This window comes from the organism of the source record quoted next, unplaced genomic scaffold (assembly GCF_019419815.1).
Source record: "Pyrus x bretschneideri cultivar Hongxiangsu unplaced genomic scaffold, Pyrus_bretschneideri_v1 Contig59, whole genome shotgun sequence".
Taxonomy (NCBI): Eukaryota; Viridiplantae; Streptophyta; class Magnoliopsida; order Rosales; family Rosaceae; genus Pyrus; species Pyrus x bretschneideri.
Window position 1 is genome coordinate 1,300,207 of NW_025999797.1, and position 24,074 is coordinate 1,324,280.

The 24,074-nt window shown below is 38.3% G+C and overlaps 2 protein-coding genes across 2 annotated transcripts; one reads left to right on the plus strand and one right to left on the minus strand.

Annotated features, from left to right (window-relative positions):
- Nucleotides 1-7,808: 7,808 nt before the first annotated feature.
- On the minus strand, nt 7,809-10,421 carry LOC103937736 (subtilisin-like protease SBT1.9). Its single transcript, XM_048571340.1, has one exon. It carries the CDS (start codon nt 10,213-10,215, stop codon nt 7,921-7,923), a length of 2,295 nt encoding a protein of 764 aa, XP_048427297.1. The 5' UTR covers nt 10,216-10,421; the 3' UTR covers nt 7,809-7,920.
- An 8,311-nt stretch (nt 10,422-18,732) lies between these two features.
- Nucleotides 18,733-24,074, plus strand: LOC103935138 (PI-PLC X domain-containing protein At5g67130). The gene is made up of 9 exons (XM_009344895.3): nt 18,733-19,241; nt 19,349-19,450; nt 19,545-19,667; nt 19,783-19,920; nt 22,111-22,209; nt 22,589-22,892; nt 23,082-23,305; nt 23,560-23,646; nt 23,729-24,074. The coding sequence occupies exons 2-9, from the start codon at nt 19,370-19,372 to the stop codon at nt 23,915-23,917; spliced, it is 1,245 nt and encodes a 414-aa protein (XP_009343170.2). The 5' UTR covers nt 18,733-19,241; nt 19,349-19,369; the 3' UTR covers nt 23,918-24,074.

Genomic DNA, 24,074 nt, shown 5'->3' on the forward strand with positions numbered 1-24,074 from the left:
CTTAATTTTTAATTCTAAGTAGTTAATTAGGAATTGTTTTTACATAAATTATTAAAATAGTCCTTGAGGAGAGAACAACCTTGCATGAGCATCTATGCTACAATATCATTGCATTTTTGCAAGTATTTCATGTGATTTTGACCCTATTTGTATAGACGGTAAAAATTCTATCAATACCAAATTAGATTGTCCATTGTGTAGCTTAGCTGTACTCCTCCTTCTCTAAATGTAAAAATATCGATGTACTAAAAAACGAAAAACTAACATGTGGGGGATCACTCGTCCAAATTAACCTTATTGGAGCCCCCACGAATCAGCTCAAGAAGACAAGCCGGCCTTCAAGCCACTGTCTAGATTCCCCCCTTTGTGCCTTCGCCATTCCCTTCCAAGTTCTAGCCTTCAAGCCAAGTCACTGCCCAGCTTCAAAGGTTTCCATTGCTTGCCTAAATTCCTCTCCAAAACTTGACAGCAACAATATATAAGCTTATAGCTTACCTAAATTCCTCCAAGCTGGCTCCTTAATCTCAATTGAACCTCCAAATGACATGATTGAAGTCAAGAACATTTGAAACATGAGATTAAAGACTAGTTTGTATAAAATTCCGAATTAAAAAAAAAAAAAAAAAAAAAAGAATCTGAAACCTGATTGCATGTCCAAATCCTTTACTTAAACTTGTTTGGCTCAACTCACTAAATCCAAAGGTGAAAATCTTTTGTCAAATGGACGAGCAAAAAGAAAGTTATGAATTTTCAATAATTTTTTTAGGAAGAACAGAGAGAAGCTGAGCTTTCCGAAGAGGACAAGATTGATGTGAATATGAAGAACCAGATAGCATTCTGGTTTAAAATTAAACCCACGTGGCTGACTACACTTGTATCTTTTGGGACTTTGTAATGTGGTGAAACTAGATTTCACCTCATAAGCAATTATGAAGATGCATAGTAACTTTTAATCATTAAATGAAATTAGTGATCTTTTTGGTGAATTCCGAGAGTTGTGAAAGCTATAAGTTAATGTATATGTTTTTTACACTGGTTTTGGTGTTACCGGTTGCAACCGCGTCGGTGAATAGAGCGTTTTCTACTATAACCATTGTAAAAACCCCATTGCGTAACAAAATGGAAGATCAATGGTTGAAGGAAAGCATGGTTGTTTACATTGAGAGATATATTTTTGCTTTTATTGATAATGAGCCTATTACGTTTTCACAACATGAAACTCACAAATAATAATTGTAATTTGTTTGTATTAATAAATTATGAGCAACATTAATATTGTCTACTACATATCTAAAAGGATTTAATTGTCTACATTTTTGCGACCTCTTTACCCTTTTATATTTCGTCCCTCCCCTCCCCTCCCCTAACAATTATTGGCTTCGCCACTATGCTGCACGTTGTGATTTGTTTTGTTTACTGTTTTCAAAATCGTGTTTATATGAAGGTAATTAATAGGGGAATGGACTTGACAGTGTGCACTGCCATGCTGCTAGTTTCTAGTATTAGAGACTTAAAAGTATGAATTTTTTTTGGGGTATATATTATAAGCCTTCACCGACTTCTTGCCTTGCAGAGAATTGATTAAAACGTGTTATTATGAATCCAGGTCACGCAATATATGTTTGATTCATGCAATATTTATGTTACATTGTTAGATTATGTTGCGAATCTCTTAAGTTTAATTATCTTAATCGAAACGACTGATATAACACAGACTAATTTATACTAGACTTTTGAATCTTAACTATCTTACTTCACCAGCACGAACAAAATCAAGTATCACTTTGGAGTAGAAAACATTTTCCATTAATAGCTTAAACCTACGTAGCCTAATTTTATCACTAACCCCAGCACCTAGGAGGCTCAGCGCACCCCCAATAAATAGTCTGACTAGAAAACAGTTCACTTTAAATTCAAATCTAAAAAGGATTAACTGAGCTTTATTTTGCTAAGGATATTCAAAGAAGTTCTATCGAAGTTCTGTCAGATGTTGTAGGAGTAATTTAAAGTGTTTAGGAAGTGGCTAGGAAATTAGGAATGTCGGTGCAACCTATATGTTCCCTAAGTTAATGGCTTTGGGCCGAAAATCCGATACAGCACTACATCAAGACACTCATTTTATGGTGAGTTCTTCAAGGTTTCACGACTATTGTCATTGACACTTGCATCATCTACTTCCAAAATATAGGCCCAAAGAGTAGAAAAAAAGTCACAAACATGTGGTTTCAGGTATGGTATCTCAGATCAGAAAGAAGAATAAAGTGAAAAATGAGTAAGAAAAAAAGTTGGAATTATAAACAATTTGTATTGGGGAAATAATTACTACACTCTCGTTTTCTTTGCAATTCTTTTTCAAATTTATTTGTTTAGTTGTTGGATTGAATATGTTAACTGAAGCAGCCATTGTTGACTAAAGTGTTAACTGAAGCAGCCATTGTTGACTAAAGAATTAGGAAATCAGACATGAAATCCATTGTAATTAATAGAGTAGTTGTAAACAGTAAATTTAGATATAGGCAGTAGTTTCATAGCAGTTTTTTATGACTTCTTGTACTGGTTTCATACCTGATCATCATTGCTTGTATTCCTATATAAATCCTCCGATTGGGAGATGAAAATATCAAGAAATTGACTCTATTTTGGCATGGTATCAGAGCCATTCTGATCCAAAAAAGGAGTTTCTATTCTGATTAACCTACTGGCACTACTGCCATCTACCCCATAAGACCTGCAGAATAGCAGGCCTTCTACTTTCATACGAATCCAATCTCTCTTTGGCCATATCTGCCAACATCACTACCCATATTGAGCTTGTTAACCATATACATTCCGCTGCATCTCTACCCATCTTCTGTCCATTTGCAATATCTCCACGAACCCATAAAACTTTCCAAAAAACAAAAAAAAATTTAAATACTACCCCATACCCTATAAACCATACCTGTTGGAATCACCCAACAAACCCGTGCCATTGCCTCTTCCTCCTTGCATTTGTTCCTGCATCTCTCTCAGTGAGACTGACTCTCTATTGTTTCAATAAAGAGAATTCGTTGCAGTAGTAATGGGTGACTCCAAGACCACTGTTTCAGCTGCTGTTACACAAAATGATATGTCTCTGCATATCACCCCAGACAAGTTGGATGGGTCCAACTATTCCTCGTGGTCCCAAAGTGTCCGCATCTACATCACTGGCATAGGCAAATGGTCTTATGTCAGTGGAAAAAAGAAGGCACCAGCAGAAGCCGATGCATCGTATGCTATATGGGAGGAAGAGAATGCCATGGTTCAATCTTGGCTTCTCAACTCCATGACTAGAGATTTGCGGGCCATTTTTCTCCGGCTCTCTACTGCAAAAGATGTTTGGGATGCTGTTACCCAAACTTACTCAATTGAAAAAGATGCATCAAAATTATATGAACTTCGCCGTCAAGCACTGGCGACTCGCTAGAATGGTGAGCCTTTATCTGCATATTATGGTAAACTTCAGCAAACATGGCAAGAAATAGATTTCTTACGTCCTGGAAAATTGAAATGTGCTGATGATGTTGCTGCTCGAGAGACAGAAATTTCAAAAGAAAGATTGTATGATTTTCTGGCTGGCCTTGATCCTCATTTAGATCATGTTCGCAGTCAAGTTTTAACTCAAACACCTTTGCCATCTGTTCGTGCTGCTTATGCTCTTGTGAATGCTGAAGCAAGTAGGCAAACCATTATGTTGGTTGGCCCACAAGTGGAAGGATCAGCCATGGTAGCTGCTCCGTCTCGATTTCCCCGTGGAGTCTCGAATTCTCGATCAGGTGGATCTAAAGTTACTGATACAAGGAAGTGTACTTATTGTGACAAGGATAAGCATACTAGAGACACTTGTTTTAAGTTGCCTGGATATCCTGATTGGTGGGTTCAAAAGAAGGAAAATCAAAAGAAAAGCATTGTTGGATCACAAGCACACCTGTCTACATCAACGTCTTTCGTGCCTCGAGTAGATCAATCTGCTCACTCAGTTTCTCCTACTACTTCTTCCACTTCCTTAGTCGACGCAGGTAACTTTGGTTTTGCCTTGAACACCACATTTGGTGCTCCAAATAAACCTTGGATCATTGATTCGGGGGCTTCTGACCATATGACCAATAACTCTTCATGGTTTGCTTCTCACACTACTCCACCTTTAAATACCGTTAAAGTTGCTAATGGTATTTCCACTCCAGTGCTTGGAGCAGGCTCCATCTCATTAACACCATGCCTATCTCTCTCATCTGTTTTACATGTTCCTAATCTTTCTCACAATTTGCTTTCCATTGGTAAACTTACAAATCAACTAAATTGTCTTGCCATCTTTTCTCCTACTCATTGTTGGTTTCAGGATATTCGAACGAAAGCGTTGATTGGTCATGGTAGAGAGAGGGGAGGTCTATACTACTTGGACTTACCACCAGATTGTGAGAAGACAAGTTACAGTTGTCAAGTGGAAGCTAAACAATTTGAAGCTTCTGAAAAAATTTGGTTATGGCACAAAAGATTGGGACATCCTTCCTTTCAGTACCTGCAATATCTATTCCCTTCTTTATTTTCTAAAGTCAAGGTTTCTAATTTCCATTGTGAAACTTGCATCTTTTCTAAAAATCATCGTGTCTCATTTCCTTTAAGCTCCAATAAAAGTGATGTTCCTTTCTCTCTTATTCATTCTGATGTTTGGGGACCATTTCATATTCCTACTTATACTGGTGCTAAATACTTTGTCTCTTTCATTGATGACTGCACTCGAGTTTCTTGGGTATACTTACTAAAAAGTAAGAGTGAGGTTATGTCTGTTTTTCCAATCTTTCATCAAATGATTCAAACCCAATTTAATGCTAAAATTCAAGTTGTTCGATCTGACAATGGGAAAGAGTATTTGAATTATGGACTTGGAACATTTTTTCAACAAGAAGGTATCATTCATCAAACATCTTGTCCATATACTCCTCAACAGAACGGTATAGCAGAACGTAAAAATCGTCACCTCTTGGATGTGGCTCGATCTTTATGTTTTGCTATGCATGTTCCTAAACGTTTTTGGGGTGATGCCATTCACACAGCTGTTTTTCTTATCAATCGCATGCCATCACGTGTTCTCCAATTTCAAACACCTATCCAAACCCTTTCCCAGTATCATTCTCTTCCTTCACTCCTTCATATTCCTCCAAAAGTGTTTGGTTGTGTCTGCTATGTTCATGTCCACATGCAAAATCGTGATAAGTTGGATCCTCGAGCCATCAAATGTATGTTTATTGGCTATTCTGCTACTCAGAAAGGGTATCGATGTTACTATCCTCCCAATGGGAAAATTTTTGTCTCTATGGATGTTACCTTTCAGGAACAAGAGGCTTATTTTTCCGAGGGAGATTCGGCCACTTCTCTTCAGGGGGAGATGGGGAGTAAGGAGGAAGAGCAGTTGCCACTTGACATTGGTGGTATGCATTTTTCGGATGAACACTTGTCTGATGCCGGTGATGGTCCAAATTTGCCTAATGATGAGGCAAAGAGTGGAAAAATATTGAAGGTATATGAGAGGACAAGAAAAAGGGGAGATAAAGGAAAAGAAAAAGAAAAAGTTGCTAATGAGATAGGCCACCCACAGATAGATCCCCTCATTGACCAACTCTCTGACCAATCAGCTGCTACTCATACGAATTATCCTGAGGTAACCAGTCATTCTCCTTCTCTTCAGCCTACTATATTTGATGAGTCCAATCATGAGATTTCATTAAGTGATGATCCAAATGAACCACATCATGAGTCTGGTTCTCGTTATCCTATTCGAGAAAATCGAGGGATACCCCCTGTTCGTTATGGTCATTCTTCTACAAAGGGTATTCAATATCCTATATCTAATTTTGTTTCATCTCATCGCTTGTCAGACTCTTATATAGCTTTTGCAAACCAATTGTCATCAGTCTCAATTCCTAATAAGTTACAGGATGCTCTTAAAAATCCAAAATGGAAAAAAGCTATGATTGAAGAAATGGAAGCTCTGCGAAAAAACTCCACTTGGGAACTGGTTAAACTTCCTGAAGGCAAGAAACCTGTTGGGTGTAGATGGGTGTTCACAATAAAGCATAAAGCTGATGGTTCAGTGAAGAGGTACAAGGCCAGATTGGTAGCCAAAGGTTATACTCAAACCTATGGCATTGATTATCAAGAGACATTTGCGCCGGTAGCAAAGATCAACACTATTAGGGTTCTTATGTCATTGGCAGCAAATCTAGGGTGGCCTCTACGACAGTTTGATGTGAAAAACGCATTTTTACATGGAGACTTGGATGAAGAGGTATACATAGATCTTCCTCCTGGATTCACTACCACTTGTGATATTGGCAAAGTATGTAGGTTGAGAAAGTCCTTGTATGGATTGAAGCAATCACCAAGGGCATGGTTTGGCAGGTTCGCTCAATCGATGAGAAATTATGGGTTCAAGCAAACTCAGGCTGACCATACCTTATTTCTTAAGCATGATAAAGGTAAACTTACAGCCTTAATTGTTTATGTGGATGATATGGTGGTTACAGGTGATGACGTTGAGGAAATTCAAAAACTTCAAATGTATCTAGCCAAGGAATTTGAAATGAAGGACTTGGGTACTTTGAAATATTTCTTGGGTATTGAAGTTGCAAGATCAAAGCATGGCATTTTTCTTTCTCAAAAGAAATATGTTATAGACTTATTAACTGAGACTGGGATGTTAGCTTGTAAACCTACAGACACACCAATTGAGCAAAACCATAGATTAGGAGACTATCCTGATCAAGTTTCGGCTAACAAGGAAAGATACCAAAGATTAGTTGGGAGGTTGATTTATTTGTCTCATACACGACCTGACATAGCCTATGCTGTAAGTGTGGTGAGTCAATTTATGCATAGGCCAAGTGAAGCCCACATGGATGCTGTACAACGCATTCTCAGGTATTTGAAGTCTGCTCCTGGAAAAGGCTTGATGTTTTCCAATCATGGACATCAAGAAGTTGAAGGATACACTGATGCAGATTGGGCTGGGTCAGTAACTGATCGCAGGTCGACTTCTGGATACGTTACATTTGTTGGAGAAAATCTAGTTACTTGGCGCAGTAAGAAGTAACATGTAGTGGCTAGATCCAGTGTTGAAGCTGAATTTAGAGGTATGGCACACGGCGTGCAAGAATTGTTATGGCTCAAGATTTTGTTGAGAGAATTGGGTTTCAATTCTACAAAGCCATCAAATCTTTATTGTGATAACAAAGCCGCCATTAGCATTGCTCATAATCCAGTTCAACATGATCGTACTAAACATGTTGAAGTGGATAGGCACTTTATTAAGGAAAGGTTGGTTGATGGTACCATTAACTTGCCTTACGTGAAGAGTGATGACCAGCTAGCAGATATTTTAACAAAGGCAGTGTCAAGTAGGATTTTCCATCTTTCACTCAGCAAGTTGGGCATTCGAGATATTTATGCACCAACTTGAGGGGGAGTGTTAACTGAAGCAGCCATTGTTGACTAAAGTGTTAACTGAAGCAGCCATTGTTGACTAAAGAATTAGGAAATCAGACATGAAATCCATTGTAATTAATAGAGTAGTTGTAAGCAGTAAATTTAGATATAGGCAGTAGTTTCATAGCAGGTTTTTATGACTTCTTGTACTGGTTTCATACCTGATCATCATTGCTTGTATTCCTATATAAATCCTCCGATTGGGAGATGAAAATATCAAGAAATTAACTCTATTTTGGCAGAATAAATCAAAACAAAATCAACTGATAGAATCAAAGTTTAGGAGTGTTCGAAGATAAAACAGGTACGAGAACATCATTTCTTTTATTTTGATCATAATATTTTTAGGCCTCAAATTTTAGTTGCCTCTAATTTGCAGGCAAGTTTTTGAGAAAATGTAGCATTTGAAATAATATCTTACAATAGATCATTTGGCACAATGTTAGTGGCCACTATGGGACTCCTCACAACGTATTTTCCACCATCATCTATCCAAATCAATGAGCCTTGGACCACATCTTCTTTCAACAATTTTAAACCTTCCAAAGTGACCTTATAACTTAGCTTTTCATACTTTTTCTTGAACACCAATCTCTGTGGCTCGACCTTCACCTTCAAACCCGTCATCGCCATCAATTTCGCAGTATAACTAGACTTTTCCCCTCCCACATTTGTCACTGTCCTCCTAAATTCTTGTACAACTTTTGCACTCGAATTTGAACCCTCACTGTTAAAGTAAGCAATGAAAGAAGGGTAATTAAGATGAATTGAACGGTCGGTGCAGTTGTTTTTGGACCCAGTGATCACTTGTATTCCTTTTGATGTGTAATTCATTGCACAGAGAAGGTTTATGTAATCTTGTGCCGTTGCATCGTAGATTAGTCCCGGGTCAATTGCCTTGTTCGGACGAATGTGTCCTGCTCCAATGTCTAGGGGGCTTGCAGGGAGATTACTCTGAGCATCTATGATGGGATTTTGTTCATTGTCTAATGGATTGGCTGTGGTCATGAGGGCTGATCGAATCGCAGCGGGGCTCCAATCAGGGTGTACTTGTTTGATGAAAGCAGCCACACCTGCCACATGAGGAGCAGCCATTGAAGTGCCTGATACAACATTAAATTTGCTGAACAAGGAGCCTGACTGAACTTGTGCCACTGAATTATTTGAGGTCCATGCCGCTAGGATTAATGAACCTGGGGCTAAAATGTCCGGCTTCAAGACACTCGGGCAGCTCGGAAATGGCCCTCTAGAGCTGTAATCGTCTACTTTTGGTGCTGGCTTCGTGCCGAGTACTGTCTTTTTGAATTCCAAAATTGCTGTGGGATTTTTACTCTTCTTGATATAGTTTATGACATTTTCACCATCTTTCAGACCGATGAATGCTGCTGGAAACGAGCTTCGAGTGTAGTACTCTGAAAGGGTAAAATTCGTAACAAAGACAGCTCCTGAAACTTTTGCGGAGTTAGCATTTTCAACTTGATCACTCATGCTCAAATTGTCTTTACACACTACAATCTTGTTCTTAAGTTTCATCAGTTCCTTTACGCTTTGACATCCGTCCACGAAAACAATTGGCAGTTTGCTTCTAGAGGAGTTGCCTGGATACAATGTAGTGAAGGTGATTTGAACACCATTTCCCAACGTTAAAATTCCTTGAAATTCGCGGTCTATAGTGCCTGCGCCTATTATCGCTGCCCAAGGTGCTCCATTGAGTAATGTCCCATACGAAGGGCCATCATTTCCTGCTGAAGCTGCAACAAAAATTCCCTTGTTCATGGCTGCAAAAGTTGCTATTGCAATTGTGTCATCATCCAAAAAATGGTCATCTAACGTATAACCTAAGGAGATTGACAATATATCCACCCCATCTAATATTGCTTGGTCTACAGCAGCAAGTATATCGGATCTATATGCAATGTTAAACCAAACCACTTTGTATATAGCTATTCGAGCTCTTGGTGCCACGCCTCTAGCCGTGCCAGTAGCATAGCCAAAATAGGATGCGCCCTTTACATCATGACCAGCGGCGGTGGATGCAGTGTGAGTTCCATGTCCATCTGTGTCACGGGGTGAGTTCATCGTGATGGTCTCCTCAGGATTGTTGGCAATGTAGCCTTTGTTGAAAAACCTGGCTCCAATGAGTTTTTTGTTGCACAAGGAAGAGTTGAATTGGGTGCCAGACACACATTTGCCTTTCCATTTAGAAGGGACTTCAGTCATTCCTTCATCCTTGAAGCTATCGCTCTCAGGCCAAACTCCAGTATCAAGCAAACCAATTATGACACCTTCGCCATAATTCGAAGCAGGCCAGGCACCAGAAGAGGAAGTCAGACCAAGGAACTGCGAAGTGTGGGTAGTTTGGAGTTTGAGGGGGCCATCATGAGCAAAAGAAACGAAGCCAGGGCACTTTTTGAGGGCTTCAAGTTCTGAAAGTGTAAGAACTGCACTAAAGCCTTGGATAGAATTAGTATAAGTATGGATGATCTTTGTGGTACTATTAGAGGATTTAGCACTATCCGAGATGGATAAAAGGGTAGCTAAGTACCACCTTTCGTGGCCGGAGAAGGCTTTGGGCATGGCGGACGAGTCCATGTGGATAATGTAAGCATGGGATTGTGCAGAAACTGAATTGAGGTGAGCGATTGCAGATACAATTGTGCATACAATTTGCAGGAGCATTAGAGTAGCCATTGATGAGCAATGCAATGACATTGTGTGATACAATATTCGTTGGCTCTAAATATATATATATATATATATATATATATATATATATATATTCATGGTTTAATTCCAACGTGCAAAGAAGGAACTTGGACCCCCAAAGCATACTAGCATAGTGACTAAAATGAGTGTTTGCAAAAGCAAGTTTGGCATTCATCTTATCTTTTTGTAAAGCATTTTTTAAGTGGGGGACATTTTGCTTCTCTTTTCTCTATAATTGGATGGTATTCCCGTGATTACCCACTTTCTTCTTGTATCGATTACAAAACTACAAATTGCAAGGCAATTGGCCAAAGAAATTTTGTTGTGTTCTTTGTTTTTCCATCAAATGGGCCAATGAACTTGTGGAAGGCCTCTAAGGTCAAAAAGGTTATATACTTGAAAACTTCCACATAGAGAACCCGGCCGACATGAAACCTCTTGTAAAAACATCAACCAAATTGAATGCTTTGGGATGATGATAAAAAGTTTTTATTATTATGTTTGTAGGATGAAATGATGTCATGTTGTCATATAAGGAATACTTGCTTCATACATGTAAGTAGTCAAATATTATCCGAGTGTAATATATGGCGGCGTTCTTTAAAATCAACTCTCGAACATGTTTACTAATCAGGAATGGGTGGGAGGAATGAAAATTATACTTACGATAACAACTCGAGAACCAACAAGGAAAGTCATAAATCAAAGAAGTCAAAAATTTTCTTTTGGGGGGGGGGGGGGGGGGGGTGGGAAGGGGTGTGGGGGGAATGAGGATATGATCAACTACCACCTAATCAATCTAATTGTTGGTCAGGGAGCCACATATTTTGATCTCATATATCTGATAGTAAACACATAAGAAGTCGTTGGTAATTTATTTTAATTTACATGAGTTAGTATGAAGATGAGAAGTTAAGAATTAGAATAATTTTAAATATCATGTGTGCAAATTTCCGCCGTCTTCTCCTTTGACGAAAATGCAACTGCAAAATAATAACACCTAAGATTAAGGCCAAAAGCCTCATGCGCCCACGATGATTTTTTTTGGGCGGGGGGGGGGGGGGCGCTTTGGCCGAAGAATCTTCGATGCCAAAGTTATAATTTTGAGAGAGAAAGTGTTTAGGAATTTTTGGGGGAGAGAATAGCCTAGCATTTTAGTGGGAAAACATGGCTATTTATAGGGGAGTGACCGACCCTATTTGGAGAATAAGGTCGGCCATATATGGTCAAATTGTGAGTGTAATTGCAAGATATTATATGAAATAATATATTGCAATTAACTTGGCAATTAATCCCAAATTGAATAGGAAAATTGGGAGTTACATTTTGAGTGAGGATTTGATGAGAAGTGATGAGAGGGTTTTGAATAAATACCATTTTGATGACCTTTGACTCTTTCTTGATTAAGTCGTTATTGTCCATTGCATGCACGTAGGAATCCTGGTGTGCCTCAAGGGTAATTTTGTCCTTTTACCCAAAAGTACACATGTTGCCTCCATAATTTTCTTGATTATTTTTTGGCTCCACAAATGCCCCCTACCTGCTAGTCTGCTCGCAAGAATGGGCAGCAACTATAGAGATCTACAACTTTGATACAGATTCCCACTTGTGTAATATCCCAAAAATTTTAAGTGGTGATTAAGAGTGAATCACTTATGGTCATTGTTAGAAAAATTAACTAGTCTTATTTGAGGTTTGGATCAAGTGGCCTTTGGTACATTAAATGATCTTTTACTTTGAGACCAACCTTTGGATAAATAAATAAATAAATATAAATATATATATATATCCCTCGTAGGATTTATCCTCTCGCATGAAAGGAAATAAATCGTCTCCAAAGCCTATTTAAGCCTACCTTAAGTAGAGGATTAAATCAACTTCAGAGAGCAATTATTTATCCCTACAAGAAATAGAGAAAGCTAAAGGATATTTGTTCCCCTTCCTCTAGCACTCTTCTTGGCTTGCTCGTGCAAAGAACCGTCTTTCGTTAATTTCTTTGTCTTATCCGCACCGCACCAATGTAAGAAAAACTTAATTTTCTTTGTCTTCTTCTTAAGTGGTGCTACCACGGGGCAGCCGTAGGGGTGGTGCGACACGTTGGCTAACAAGGGTCAGGAGTCAATTTGGCATAGGTCGAGGAGATGGTGTGGCAATGGCCACAACTTATGCTGATCGGCTTGACTGAAGTCAAGGGCTAGCTCAGCATGGGCCGAGGAAGTGGCGTGGCATGGGCCATGGTTTAGGCTCCCACGTCTGGGCTGCTTGCCAAGAATGTGGAAACTGTTTAAGTTTGATTTCTCAGCTGCCGTAGACGGAGCAATTAAGGAAAAAGCTGCCAAGATCAGAGTTGATGAAGATAAAATGACGAATGAGCGAACTGTTAAGTGCGAATTGGTTGTTGCCCCCAACCATTTACTACTTGGTTGGTCTTCGAGTAGTCGATATTTTGAACTGTGTGGCTTTCTCGCACTGGACAACAATTAGTTTACCCTCTCGCACTGGAGAGCAATTAGTTTATCCTCTCTCACTGGCAAGCAGATCTAGATGAATGTCAGGGAATTAGTTTACCCTCTCGCACTGGAGAGCAATTAGTTTATCCTCTCGCACTAGATAGCAACCCTAGATGGGTGTTAGGGAATTAGTTTACCCTCTCGCACCGGAGAGCAATTAGCTTATCCTCTCGCACTAGAGAGCAGACCCATATGGGTGTTGGGGAATTGGTTTACCCTCTCGCACTAGAGAGCAATTAGTTTATCTTCTCACACTAGAGAGCAAACCCATATGGGTATTAGGGAATTGGTTTACCCTCTCGCACTGAAGATCAATTAAGTTATCATTTCGCACTAGAGAGCAGACCCAGATGGGTGTCAAGGAATTAGTTTACCCTCTCGCACTGGAGAGCAATTATTTTATCATCTCGCATTGGAAAACAAACCTATATAGGTGTCGAGGAATTGGTTTACCCTCTCATGCTAAAGAGCATGGAAGTCGTCATTATGAGCGTAGCTGAGGAAAATTGGACTGCTAAACAACTGAAATAATCCTCAGCTTGTGAGGTTTTGTTCGGTGATCTGATTGAGACTTCAAACTGTTTGTGGAACCCGAGTAAGGGTGTAAGTGGGAAACACAGTGAGCTGTTCCCAAACTTTCTTAAAGTATTGTGTCATCATTAGATGTTTCATCGTGTGCCCTTCTGAGGCTTGGTTGGTGATCCCAAACTATTTGAATTTGACATCTACATTTTCTCAAAACTTCTCTCTTAGTAATAAATTTTATCAACTATTGATGAATCTACAATATGAAGTTTCCTTTGATATAGTTAATAGAATCTAAACAGAAACATATTGAGGTATGCCACCCCTAACAACGGTCATATGCAAACATACATATTCAGAATTCTCTACATTTTAGACATGTATGTACATAATAGGTTGAACTATACGTCTACTCATTTCTTGTTAGTATTTGTAGGTTTCAAATCTTTGAAATTGGGAATTGTTTCGAAAGGAATGAAGAGATAGAGCGTTGAGAATTGCAAAGAGAATGAATAAGGAGTTCATTGCTCCTCAATGCTCTATTGGATTCGATTACTCACTCTCATATGAAGTGTGTGCTTTACAAGATCACAAAAGTGGCTGTTGTGACTCTACACGAGCCAACAGTAAAAAAATACCCACATGATCATGGTTTGCTAATATAACATAAAAGAAATGGCAGGTGGCAAAATACAAGCCACTAAGATTTTTTTAATTAATCTTACCCATAACTAAGAGTACAAGAACACTTGAGAACAAAATCAAATGAAAGTTTTTTGGAAATCTTGAACTCCAAGGAAGTGATGTCTACAACAAGCTTATTCTTCAACACTCCATTCTAAGATTGTTGCAGATTTGACTCCATGCAAACTCTTGAGCATATAAAACATGTCCTTTGACAAAGTTTTTGTAAAGATGTCTGCTAATTGTTTCTCATATTTGCAGAAAACAAGATTGATAACGTTCTACAAGACATCTATGATATAGTGCTACAATCTATGAATGTGCTTTGATCTTTGATGGAAGACAGAGTTCTTTGTCATTGCAATTGCAGATTGATTGTCATAATACAAGGGATTTGCATCAATTTGCACTTCTCGAAAATCTTTAAGCATAAATCTTGGCCAAACTTCTAAGTTGTAGCTTCTAAACCACTAACATACTCATCTTCAGCATTTGGCAATGAAACACTATGTTACTTCACAAATGTCCAAGAGAAAATGCCACTGGCAAATGTAAAGGCATAGTCTGACGTACTCTTCATGTCATTCTCATTACGTCCCAAATCACTATCACAATAACCCACAAGCATTGCAAAGTTCCCTTTAACATATTCAATTCCAAAATCAATAGTTCATTGGATGTACCTGAGTATTCTCAGGTACATCTCATTACAGTTCCAAGGTGCTTCTTGGTTGGATTGCGCATGAATCTTGATAATAGGCTTGTGGCAAACATTATATCAGGGCTTGTTATAGTGAGATATAACAAACTCCCAACAATTTGCCTATACATTGCTTCTTCTACAAGTTCACTTCCATCATTCTCCTTAAGCTTCTCATTGACCTGCTAAAGGAATACTCACTGGCTTGCAATTCTTCAAACCAAGGTTCTAAAAGACGCTAGGCTCTAGTCAGGCGGTGGGATAGGGCATAGCGCCTAGGTGGCTAGGTGGACTAGGCGGATATAAGTAAATTTCTTATACATGTATAAACAAGGGCCTATTTATACTTAAAAAAACACATAATTGTATACATAAATTGCAAAATAAAATGACATATATATTATAAAGTATTAGAACATATTGAAAATATGGGGAACAATCATACAATGAGTGTTCATCCAAGTATTCAACAAGTCTCTCACATTTTATTACAAAAATAAAATACAAAACGAAAATTATAGATTTTATGTCCAAGTGAGAATAGTGACCTAGTCGAGTACCTAAGTGGGTTTAGGCAGGCACATAGGCAAGTTAGGCAGACACCTAAGCGAGTCTTGGTGCACTTTTTTAACTTTCAAATGCCTAGGAACTAATCGGGGGCGATGGCCAGCCACCTAACCAGCCTAGGCAACACTAGGTGAGGATCTTTAGAATAGTGCTTCAAACCAAACTTTTCAAGAAGAGCCAGTGCATATTTCTTTTGGTTTGTGAAGATTATATGCTCAAATTGAACAATCCTCATTCCTAGAAGGTGGTATAGCAATCCAAGGTCTGTCATCTCTTATCTTTTCATCATGTTAGCTTTGAATTCGTTAATCAAATTCATACTACTTCCAATGTACATAATGTCATCTACATAGATAGAGACACTTAATGATTACCTCCTTCTTTAGTTTTGATGTACAAAGTGGCTTCACTAGGACTTCTTTGAAAACCACATTTAAGCAAGAGTTGAGTCTTCATTCCAAGCTCTAGGATCCTGTTTCAAACTATACAAGGCTTTTATGAGTTTATACACTTTGTCTTTAGAACCTAGAACAATGAATCTCTCATATTGATCCACATAAACTTCTTCATTTAGTACTCTATTCAAGAAAGCTAATTTAACATCAAGTTGATATAATTTCCAATTCGGGTTTTTATCACAAGTAGTCCCTGAAATTAACCCATATTATCAAGATGGTCCCTGAAGTAGTCCCTGAAATTAACCCATATTATCAAGATGGTCCCTGAAAATAAAAATCAATCAATGTAGTCCCTGAATATGGTTGTTGCAAATCAATGTGATTTTTTCATTAAAATTCTGTCGAAGTATGCTAATTTGACACATATGTGGACCCGCAGGTCTATTAAATATTGTCACATGGATAAATTATTAAAAACTCTATAAAATTTTAATTTAAAATCATTTAAAATGATTAAATATAAAAAATTAAAAGTTGGTGAACAAAAACAGTTAAAGCTGCATATACTTTCACGATGAGGAAGACTCAATTCGTGCAAGGAGAAAGAGCCATGGGTAGGCTAGAGGCAGAGGAGACCATTTGGAATGATCGACCCGAGGACGTCATCCAAGCTTGTCTAAAAAATTATTTGTTCTTAGGTTGTCTTGCTATCTCAAGATTGGGATCAAGGGTTGTGATGGGGGACTGGTGGTTGTGTCTGGCTTGGTGTCGATCCGAGGTTGGGATGAGTTGGCAATTGGGTTGAAGGGAAACGGGTTGAGGTGGGTTGGTACGGTCAGGTGAGGAGGGAAGGGGTCGACGATTGACAGTGATGGGGAAAGATTGACAACAACGATGTCAGGGTAGGGTGCGGTTAGGGAATATGGTGGCTTGGGGTAGCAAATTAAGAAACCTAGGTCCTGATGGTGGTGTGAGCGGAGAAGGGTGGTCGTGGTCAACGTGTTTGAAGAAGACGATGGAGATTGCAAACAATGAGGTTTGAGAATTAAAGTTACATCTAATTGTTTAATTTAATTAGATGAGGATTGAGGACTAAAGCTACATCTAATTTTTTTTTTTGTTCAATAGCTTTTAATTTTTAATTTCATTTTGAATTTAGTTTTAATGATTTTAAATTAGTTTTTATAAAGTTTTTAATAATTTATTCATGTGGTAATAATATTTAATAGACTTGTTGGTCCACATATATGCCAAATCAACATACTAATAGAAATTTTGACGGAATTCTAACGAAATGACCACATTAATTTGCAACACGCATATTTAGGGACTACATTGATTGATTATCATTTTCAGGGACTATATGGATGGTATGGTTCAATTTCAGAGACTATTTGTGATGAAAACTCTTTCCAACTTTTTTGAGCTGCAAATGCACTAAGTGTCCTTATAGTGTCTAGTCTAGCAACATGATCAAAAGTCTCATTGTAATCCATTTTTGGCTTTTGAGAGCAACCCTTGGCAACCAATCTTGCTTTATACTTTTGTATAGTGCCATCCAAGTTCAATTTTGTCTTGAAATGACATTAGACTATTGGTCTATCAACCAATTCCCATGTTTTTCTTCTCAATCATTTCAATTTCTTTCAAGCTTGATCAGTGGCAGCATTTTCATATTTCTTTGGTTTAATTATACTGAGATTACACCTTGTATATACATCACTCAATGATCTTAATTTCACTAGAGTGGTATTTGAAGAACAGGTTTTCCAAATTCAATCACAAGGTCTTCAAAAATAGTTCTTTGAGGAATACTCCCTTCTAATACTAGTGATCTTGCATTCATACTACATTTAACATTTTGAAATTAATTGGCATTCTCATTTAATTGTAGGCTTATTGGAAATGACAATGACTTCTCACTTTCAGTTTCCCAACTCTATATGGCATTTTTATCAAATAGAACACTTATGGAAAGTATAATCTTCTTGGGGTCAAGAACAAACAGTCCATACCCCTTTTCAGTCTTTCCATATCCCACAAAGATTCCTCTAATTAAGCATTCATCTAGTTTGTGTCTCATTTGTCCAAGAATGTGACTATAACAAACACATCTAAAAACTTTAAGATGCTTGACTCCTGGTTCCCTCCAACTGAAAGCTTCAAATGGAGTTTTGTCCTTCACTGTCTTTGTAGGACATATATTGAGCAAATAGACTGCTGTGTTGACAACTTCACTCCAAAGGTAATAAGGCAACTTCTTTTCATGCAACATACTTGTTAACGCTCAGAACTTGCATGTTAACAAAATAAAATAATAAATACTTGTAGGGCTTTTGGTACGAAAGTAAAGCAAATTAAACTCAGAGATATAAGTGGTTCACCCTTTAAAAATTGGCTACATCCATTGCAGTGCTAGGATTTATATTGATATCAAGATTGAAAATAGCGCTCGGTTATTTAATCTCGTTAACTTGAGCATCATTCTAATTGCATTTATGTCTTATCTTAAGCATCTATGTCACTTAAAGTTGTCTGTCTACCCAGGTGCTTGCGGCGGTCGTAGTCCTTCTTGCACTCTCTAGTCAGCTAGGTTTAAGGACAGTCAGTCATTGAGCTCGGGCTTGTCCTCTTTTAAGCCCCTTGGGCCTTGGGCTTCGATTTCTCTTATTGGGCTTCTTGGTTGGCTCCATTGTTTGGGCCTAAAAGTACCCAGCGTTACAAGTCCCCGAACCCCGTGATCAAGGGTCCTTTCTTGAGCAGGGAGTTGTAATGGTTGGTCGGCTTGTTGGGTTGAGCTCGAGTGTTTCCAACCTTTGCTCACTGGCCGATTGACTTTATCACATATGCCCTTCAATCAGAGCAGCAGTCGGGAGACGTTTTAGGTGCTCGAGACTTGCGTTAACTATGGCAGACAGGTGTGGCCTCGTGCACTGTGGTGTGACATTTTCAATAGGTTAGATACTTGTTTAGAATGTTTAAAAGGGTTGGAAAGTTTTAGATACTTAATCATTATTTTTTCAAAGGGAATTGTTATTGGCACTCCAAACTTTCTATATTTAGAAAGAAAAATACACTTGTGAGGAGTATAGAAAAAAATTTTTGGAGTACCAAAAATCATTATATATCATTATATATAGGAAAGAGAAAAAGCAAAGAAATGGCAGATGCTAAAGTGACAAAAGAGCTCCGCACCGAACGCATGCCGACGCGTTTCCTCCCGACCTGTTACCCCCAAACAACCCATCACATTTCCACCTTCCATGCTCCGTTCCTCTTTTTCTCTCCCCAATCCCCGTTCCTCTTCCCCTCATTCCAATTCCCATGTGTTGTAAAATTGTGGAAACTGTGATGTAGCAGCTTCAGGAAAAGTCCATCCAAACAAAAACATCCCCACATTCCAGCATATCCCAACCCCACACCTTCCTCAGCGAAGAGAGCGCAATTAACTGCCACTATCTCATTTTCTGTTATTTATTTATTATTTAAAATAATTATCATCTCACTCTCCCACTCTCTGTATCTCCCCCTCCTCACCCCCTCTCTCTGTTTCAATCTCCATCTCCATCTCTCTCTAGATAAACCATTACCTTGAAATTGTTACCAAAAACAAAGAACAAAAAGCAGAGAGAAGCCTGGGAATTTGAGGTAATAAAAGCATCCTCCTTTGGGTAACATTCTCAAAATCTCTCTTTCGTTTCTTGCAAACCCATAAACCCTTTTTACCCTTGCTTCTTGTTACTTCACCATTGCAGGGTTCCAGAGAATATCAAAAGATGGGAACTTTATTAAATAATCTCCAGCTTCAAGCTCTCTTCATTGCAGTTTGCTTATTTTCTTCCTTCTTCTGCCTCAAGGTTTATTTATTTATTTACAGCATTTAATTAGCTCGCATTATCTTCAATTCTGAATATAAATTAATTTTCTGGGTTTTTCCTAAATGGCAAACAGATCGGAGAGACGTGTTCGAAAGACAGCGACTGCGACGCCGGTTCGAGCTGCCAAACATGCGCTGCAAATGGCAACACCCGACCCAGATGCACCCGGATTCAACCCACGAGTCCCACATCAAAGGTCATCATTTTTTCCTTAACTAATTACGTAATTAAACATTTGTTTGGTTTTAGTGTTGTTAATTAATTTGCAAATGGTGATTAGTTAATAATGTAATTAATGATGGTAATTGAAGGTGAAAGGTCTACCATTCAATCGGTATTCATGGCTAACCACCCATAACGCTTTCTCTCAAGCTGGAGTCAGGTCCTCCACCGGTTCCTTAATTATTGCTCCCATGAACCAGAACGATACCGTTGCCAACCAACTCAAGGTAAGTTTCTTTTCTTCAAGTATTCTCTACCCTGCATTTTTACCCTTTTTTTGTTTTTTGTTTTTGGTATATATGGAACTTGGATTTTTTTTTTCTTTTTCGAAATAATTACACTGTATTTATCTGATTTACGGATAAATGATTAAATTTTGGTGTAAAGATAAAGAGTCAACGGCTCTAACTAATTTGACTAAACTAAGCGGGAATTGTGTTCTTGCATGCCAAGCGGTGAGGTGGGCTGGTGTGTAATCTAACGGTAGTCAAAGGAGCGAGCAACATACTCTTTTTAACCTTTAGAGCATTCATCTTAACTTTCTACCGTCTAATCGAGTAAATTGAAAAAAATTAAAAATTAGAAATTAACAGGGATGTGTAGACAGTAAAAATAGATGTATAGATAGCATTACCCTAGTCAAATCATGGACATGTTTGTGGCAGCAAAAATCTGCCGTCTTCAGTCTTGACGAATTTGTACCTACAAAACAATCAACACCTTTGATCAAAGACCAAAGCCTCATGGGTCCATGAGGTTGGGAGTTTAGCCAATGGATCTCTGATACCTAAGTCGGTCTTTGAAAGAGTGAGTGTTTAAGACTTTGTATGCGTAGCAAAAAGCTTACCAAAATTTGGTGGAGATTGAGGTATTTATAGGGAGAATGGTCGACCATAGGGGTAGGGAGTAGCCCTGCACATGGTGGCATCATATTGGCCAAGATGTGTCATTCGTTGGATGAATGAGAAAAAAATATTCCCAAGATATTAATTAGGAAAAAAATATCTTCAGATAATGGTGGAAGTATCATTGATTGATTGTGAAAGGTATTACTTACTTGATGGAGTTGATCTTTGACTTTTTCATATCACGAGTAAAAGAGCTTTGAGCAATCATAGTTAGCTGCTTGAACACCCATTTAAAGAGAGCAATCTTATCTTCTTTGAAATTAAATCTACGTATCGCCTCCAAGATTTTTGTTATTACTTTTTGCTCCACAGTATTGACTAGGCAAATGTTTGATTTTCTAGGTTATCCTTCCTTTGTATCTTTACTTATTTCATGGTTTGACAAAAACAATATATGCCTGATGACGTGGCAATTTGCTAGATCATTGATGTGGTCAAGCTGGCTTATGTTCGACTCTTGGTGTGTGTTGTTGTTGAGAGTATCAATCTATATAAATAAATGTAAATAATAAAATATGTGCCTATAAAAATTGGATCACTCTTCATATTGTTAATTGATTTTATGGTGAAACCTCAACTACTACATGACATTAGAATAGGTTGTCATGTGAAGGCCAATGACCACATGTGCTCTATGTCACCTAATTTGTGTTGTCAGTGTGCTAGGCTTAAAAATTCGCCACACATGTGAGGCGCTTGTTGAGAGTATCAATCTTACATTGGAGAAGGAATGGATCTTGCATGTGCTTCTAAGTAATCGAGCTATTCCTCATATTGCCAATTAATTTTATGATAGAACCTCAACTTCTTCAGTAAAGTATTTTGAACTCAAAGAATCCATCGAATATTTGGATAGCTGACCGTTTAAATCTGGCATATGCATGAACTAGAAATAAACCTCAAGCACCAAGCCTACCAAAATTTACTAGAAAGGAAAAGAGAAGAGTACAAACGAGTGGACATGTAGCCAAAACATCGAAGAAAAAATTGTTACAATAAAGGTTGAAACAGCCTATATGAAACGATAGTTAGACATGCCCAACCAATCACGAAGACAGAAAAAAGAAATAAGAGTAGGACATGAATCCCACCAAGAAAAACTAGAGTTAATAGCACCATAGTTTGCTAAGCATCTGCTACTTGATTACCTGCACGGAAAATAGGAGAAACTTTAAATGACACAAGTCGAAGTCGCTCCAAAATAATTTTGTCAATCCACCCGAAGTTGCCAAGGGACCAGATTAGGACAACTAAAGAAATGAACGGCTAACTTCGAATTTGTTTCAATCCAAACAACATACCAAGCATGAAGCCAAGCCAACTCAATTGATTTGATGATCAATAAGACTTGGGCATGTAGAGCACTAGGAACATTCAGATTAGAACTGAAAGCCCCAATCACACACCCTTGTTAATCACGAAAAACACTTTCACAGCCAGTCCTACCAGAATCTCCCTTACAAACACCAGCTAAAGATCCTTCATGTGTTTTATGTTGTTGAATGGTAGAATGGCGTCCGAGGGTTTATGCTGGATATGTATGACTTCAACAATGACATCTGGTTATGTCACTCGTCTGGTGGCAAATGTTACAACTTCACTGCATTTGTAAGTGCTTCAAATTATGCTTTTGCCAAATTGAATTTGAATTAAAGGAAAAATATCATGCTTAAATATTTCTGTCCGTTTGGAATTGCTTGTGGAATGGCTAAAAGTTCTTTCTGACAACCAAAAGCACTTCTTACTGCGTTTTATAGAAACAGTTAGAAGTGCTTCTGGGTCTTAGAAACGTTTTTGGAGAAGCAACTATCATATTCTTCTTCAGGATGATTTTTAATAAAATTCAGCATGTTTTGAACGAGCAGAAGTTTCCTGCAGATGCAATCCCAAATGAGCCTTTACTCGCTTTACTTTATAGTTTTAAAGGTTGAAAAGTAAATTGCTGCTCTTGATTTTGCTTGCTTGTGTGGACCAATTTTCTCTGCAGCAACCTGCTATTAACACACTGAGAGATATTAAAGCCTTTTTGGAAGCCAATCCCTCAGAGATTGTCACCATTTTTATTGAAGATTATGTGGAATCTCCATCGGGCCTGACAAAGGTCTTTGAGGGAGCTGGCCTAAAAAACTTTTGGTTCCCAATTGCTCGGATGCCAAAGAACGGGGAAGATTGGCCAACTGTCGATGATATGGTCCAGAATAATCAGCGGTTGGTGGTTTTCACCTCTAAGAAAGCTAAGGAGGCTTCAGAGGGAATTGCTTACGAGTGGAACTATGTCGTGGAAAATCAATGTGAGTCCTATATTTTAAAACGTTTCAAGATGTCAAGCACTTCACCAGATTGTTTGTTTAATATTTGCTCCTAAATTTTCCTGAATTTTGTATGTGTAGTATGTGACATATCATTCTATTAATGCGCGTGTAAAGATTAATTCCTGTCTGAAGATTTTCCTTAATTTTGTTTGAGTACTATATTCTCAGATGGAAGTGGAGGAATTATACCTGGTTCATGTCCAAATCGTGCTGAATCATCTCCCATGAGCACAAAATCTAGATCATTAGTTCTCGTGAACTTCTTCCGCGATCTTCCAAATGCATCAGCATCTTGCATGGACAATTCAGCTCCCTTACTAAGCGCGTCGAAAACTTGCTATGAAGCAGCCGGGAAACGGTGGCCGAACTTCATTGCTGTTGATTATTATGAGGTATATAGTGAGACATTTCCGTTGAAAACTCCTGGAAACAGTGTCAAGTAGATAAAGGGACGGGTAGTGACACGCTCCCCTTTTCTCCTTCGGCACTCCTCTTATTTGTCCTTAGTTTTCCTGCGGTTTGTTCAATTCAATGACTAGAGAAAAATGGAGTGCATGGGAAGAAAAGGAGAGTACGAAAATTACTTTCATAAAAAAGTCAAATTTGCATGCATTTGCCTAAACCTGTTCTGGTTTCTGTGTTGAAGAAAAGTGATGGTGGGGGAGCTTCAGAAGCAGTGGATGAAGCCAATGGCCATCTGACATGTGGCTGTGACAGAATCACTTACTGCAAGGTTCGCAAAATTTGCCATCAGAACTTTATAACTTTGCAAATATGAAATTCATCTAAGTTTCCAATCTATCTTTTATGAGCAGGTAAACGGTGGTAACGTTACATTTGGTTCATGCGACGTCCCCAAACTTGCTCCACCGCCACCTGCCGCCGCCGCCGCCATCACATCCGCTCTACCAAGTCCCAGTAACTTCGCTTCTCAGGGACAATCAGTCCACTTGCTTTGGTTGTCTGGAACAATTTTGGCTACAATTCTCTCAATTCGGGTATAATTTGTTATCTACTTTTGATTGCTACCTCCCTTGTAATTTTTAAACCACACGATACATTTTTTTGGGAGAAAAATTGATGCCTCCATTATTTTGGGGTCTGAGGTAAATATCTATTCAATATTGTAACAAGTTAATATATTTTGTACAATCAGTTTCT